General features: G+C 59.2%; 1 protein-coding gene across 1 annotated transcript; it reads left to right on the forward strand.

Annotated features, from left to right (window-relative positions):
* The first annotated feature begins 633 nt into the window (after window positions 1-633).
* LOC127765736 (ABC transporter G family member 5) lies at window positions 634-3,438 on the forward strand. The gene has a single exon (XM_052290681.1). The coding sequence runs from the start codon at window positions 772-774 to the stop codon at window positions 3,133-3,135; it is 2,364 nt and encodes a 787-aa protein (XP_052146641.1). The 5' UTR covers window positions 634-771; the 3' UTR covers window positions 3,136-3,438.
* The last annotated feature ends 353 nt before the right edge of the window (window positions 3,439-3,791 follow it).

The raw sequence follows: 3,791 nt of genomic DNA on the forward strand, positions 1-3,791 counted from the left end.
CCAAAACTTATCCATTTGCTCATCGGAACAGTTTCTCCAACCAACAAAAGCATTGACAATGGTGTTGCATCTCCAAAGCTGCAGAAACAAACACGCTAAAAAAAAAAGCCAACAAACACACTGGTACTAAATTAAGCAGCTTCCAAAGAGGCCCTGTAATTTAATTTTGCCTCCACATTTCCTGACTTTGGCCAACACACACCCCTAACCCTCACAAAATTTCCCCTCTCCTTGCAGATATCCATCCCAGCGTACGTGCAGTTAGCCAGCCATCCAATGTTAGCTGCCCATTTGGTGAGCTTTGGCTGAGCTACACTTACCCACCTCGGCGCCATTTCTTGCGCGCACACAAGCGAGCTCCACCCACCGCAACTACCTTTTTGACCCCTCACTCCTAAACCCAAGCTACTGCTACTGCCGCTATTTGCACAATTGCACCCATCAATTTTATTTCTCTCTCTCTCGTGGATTAGCCTTGGCTCCAACTTAAGTAACCAATTCCAACTAACGAAAAGAAATCGCGCGAAGCGAAGCAGCCGATCTCCCTCACCAAACTCCCAAAATGCTTTTGACTCGAGCTGGGTGAGCTATAAGAATGGTCACTGCCACGGTGATCAGAGGCCAAGCCAGCATTGCCAGTTCGCTCTTGCTCTCGCCGCGGCAGGCAGCGAGATCGAGGTGGCTCGTCTGCAAGGTATAAATATCGGGGAGGAGGGGGAGGGGGTTGTATACTTGTATTGGTAAGAGACTAAGAGAGTGAGCTTGCCGGAGATGTCGCGGTTTGTCGACAAGCTGCCGCTGTTCGACCGGAGGCCGTCGCCGATGGAGGAGGCCGAGGGCCTCCCGCGCAGTGGCTATCTTGGGCAGCTGCACCACCACCAGTACTACCAGCCGCACAGCAACATGCTGCCGCTGGAGCAGTCGCCGCCGACGAGCACGAAGCACACGTCGGTCACGCTCGCGCAGCTCCTGAAGCGCGTGAACGACGCGCGCAGCGGGTCGTCGACGCCCATCTCGTCGCCGCGCTACACCATCGAGCTGGGCGGGTCCAAGCCGGAGTCCGTCAGCAGCGAGAGCGACGACCACCACTCCGACGACGGCGGCAGCGAGGGGCAGCCGAGGGCGCTCGTGCTCAAGTTCACCGACCTGACGTACAGCGTGAAGCAGCGGAGGAAGGGGTCGTGCCTGCCGTTCCGTCGTGCGGCGGCGGACGAGCCCGAGCTGCCCGCGATGAGGACGCTGCTCGACGGCATCTCCGGCGAGGCCCGGGACGGCGAGATCATGGCGGTGCTCGGCGCGAGCGGGTCCGGCAAGAGCACGCTCATCGACGCGCTCGCCAACCGCATCGCCAAGGAGAGCCTCCACGGCTCCGTCACGATCAACGGCGAGTCCATCGACAGCAACCTGCTCAAGGTCATCTCAGCGTACGTCCGGCAGGAGGACCTTCTGTACCCGATGCTCACCGTCGAGGAGACGCTCATGTTCGCCGCCGAGTTCCGCCTGCCGCGCTCCCTCCCCACCAGGGAGAAGAAGAAGCGGGTGAAGGAGCTCATCGACCAGCTCGGCCTGAAGAGAGCGGCGAACACGATCATCGGCGACGAGGGCCACCGCGGCGTGTCGGGAGGCGAGCGCCGGCGCGTCTCCATCGGTGTCGACATCATCCACAACCCGATCATGCTGTTCCTCGACGAGCCCACCTCCGGGCTGGACTCCACCAGCGCGTTCATGGTGGTGACGGTCCTCAAGGCCATCGCGCAGAGCGGCAGCGTCGTCGTCATGTCCATCCACCAGCCGAGCTACCGCATCCTCGGCCTCCTCGACCGCCTCCTGTTCCTCTCCCGCGGGAAGACGGTGTACTACGGCCCGCCGAGCGAGCTGCCGCCGTTCTTCCTCGACTTCGGCAAGCCCATCCCGGACAACGAGAACCCGACGGAGTTCGCGCTGGACCTCATCAAGGAGATGGAGACCGAGACGGAGGGGACCAAGCGTCTCGCCGAGCACAACGCGGCGTGGCAGCTGAAGCACCACGGGGAAGGCCGCGGGTACGGCGGCAAGCCGGCGATGTCCCTCAAGGAGGCCATCAGCGCCAGCATCTCGCGCGGGAAGCTCGTGTCCGGCGCGACCGACGGCACCGTGTCGGTCGCCGCCTCCGACCATTCTGCGCCGCCGCCGTCGTCGTCGTCCGTGTCCAAGTTCGTCAACCCGTTCTGGATCGAGATGGGGGTGCTGACGCGTCGCGCGTTCATCAACACGAAGCGCACGCCGGAGGTGTTCATCATCCGCCTCGCGGCGGTGCTGGTCACCGGGTTCATCCTCGCCACCATCTTCTGGCGCCTGGACGAGTCGCCCAAGGGCGTGCAGGAGCGGCTGGGCTTCTTCGCCATCGCCATGTCCACCATGTACTACACCTGCTCCGACGCGCTCCCGGTGTTCCTCAGCGAGCGCTACATCTTCCTCAGGGAGACGGCGTACAACGCGTACCGCCGCTCATCCTACGTGCTCTCCCACACCATCGTCGGCTTCCCGTCGCTCGTGGTGCTCTCCTTCGCGTTCGCGCTCACCACCTTCTTCTCCGTGGGGCTCGCCGGCGGCGTGAACGGGTTCTTCTACTTCGTGGCAATCGTGCTGGCCTCCTTCTGGGCGGGGAGCGGCTTCGCCACGTTCCTCTCCGGCGTGGTGACGCACGTGATGCTGGGGTTCCCCGTGGTGCTCTCCACGCTCGCCTACTTCCTCCTCTTCAGCGGCTTCTTCATCAACCGCGACAGGATCCCGCGCTATTGGCTGTGGTTCCACTACATCTCGCTCGTCAAGTACCCGTACGAGGCGGTGATGCAGAACGAGTTCGGCGACCCGACGAGGTGCTTCGTCCGCGGCGTGCAGATGTTCGACAACACGCCGCTGGCGGCGCTGCCGGCGGCGGTCAAGGTGCGGGTGCTGCAGTCCATGTCGGCGTCGCTCGGCGTGAACATCGGCACGGGGACGTGCATCACCACGGGACCGGACTTCTTGAAGCAGCAGGCGATCACCGACTTCGGCAAGTGGGAGTGCCTCTGGATCACCGTCGCGTGGGGATTCCTCTTCCGCATCCTCTTCTACATCTCGCTGCTGCTCGGCAGCAGGAACAAGCGGAGGTAGACGACGACGACGACCACCTTGCTGATCGATCAGTAGCTCGTACGTGATAGCGATCGTCACCTCGTCTCACCGCAGCGGCGGCGTGGACCGGCCGGCTTCGTTGGCGCAAGCGACGCGTGGGACACCATTGGTTGCATGGTTTCCCTTGTTTTTTTTTTCACTTGTTAAACATTTCGATGTTTTTTGATTAACCGCCTGTGATTAACATGGGACGGGAGTTGTTTGTAAAATTTGTGTGCAAGTTGCAAGTCGAAATTGTATCTGGATGATATGACATTTTTTTTTTTCACTTCGATCGTTAGTTCCAGTTTCTCGTTTCCTATGAGCGTATTTGAAACTTGACGTCTTAGTTGTTTTTCAAGTTGTGTGCATATCGCCGTCACGTACGTACGGCGGTGACGTTTTGCATACAGTAGCACACCACAAGTTTTTGTTCTTTTTTTCCAGAGTTTGTTTGGTGAGCAGAATTGCAGAAACTAAACGAAGCTTGTTGGACAAGCACGGCTTATTCCAAGTTTCCAACATAGAGCAACCAGTTGCACGCACAGGTGAGCTCACGACGGTTGTGGTAGTTGTAGGTAGTTGATCAGGGTATACCCATGACACTTTCACTCTCCTTTCTAATTCGCCAATAAGAAAAAAAATCCTTCTTAATG

This window comes from Oryza glaberrima, chromosome 3, assembly GCF_000147395.1.
Source record: "Oryza glaberrima chromosome 3, OglaRS2, whole genome shotgun sequence".
In the NCBI taxonomy this organism is placed as follows: domain Eukaryota; kingdom Viridiplantae; phylum Streptophyta; class Magnoliopsida; order Poales; family Poaceae; genus Oryza; species Oryza glaberrima.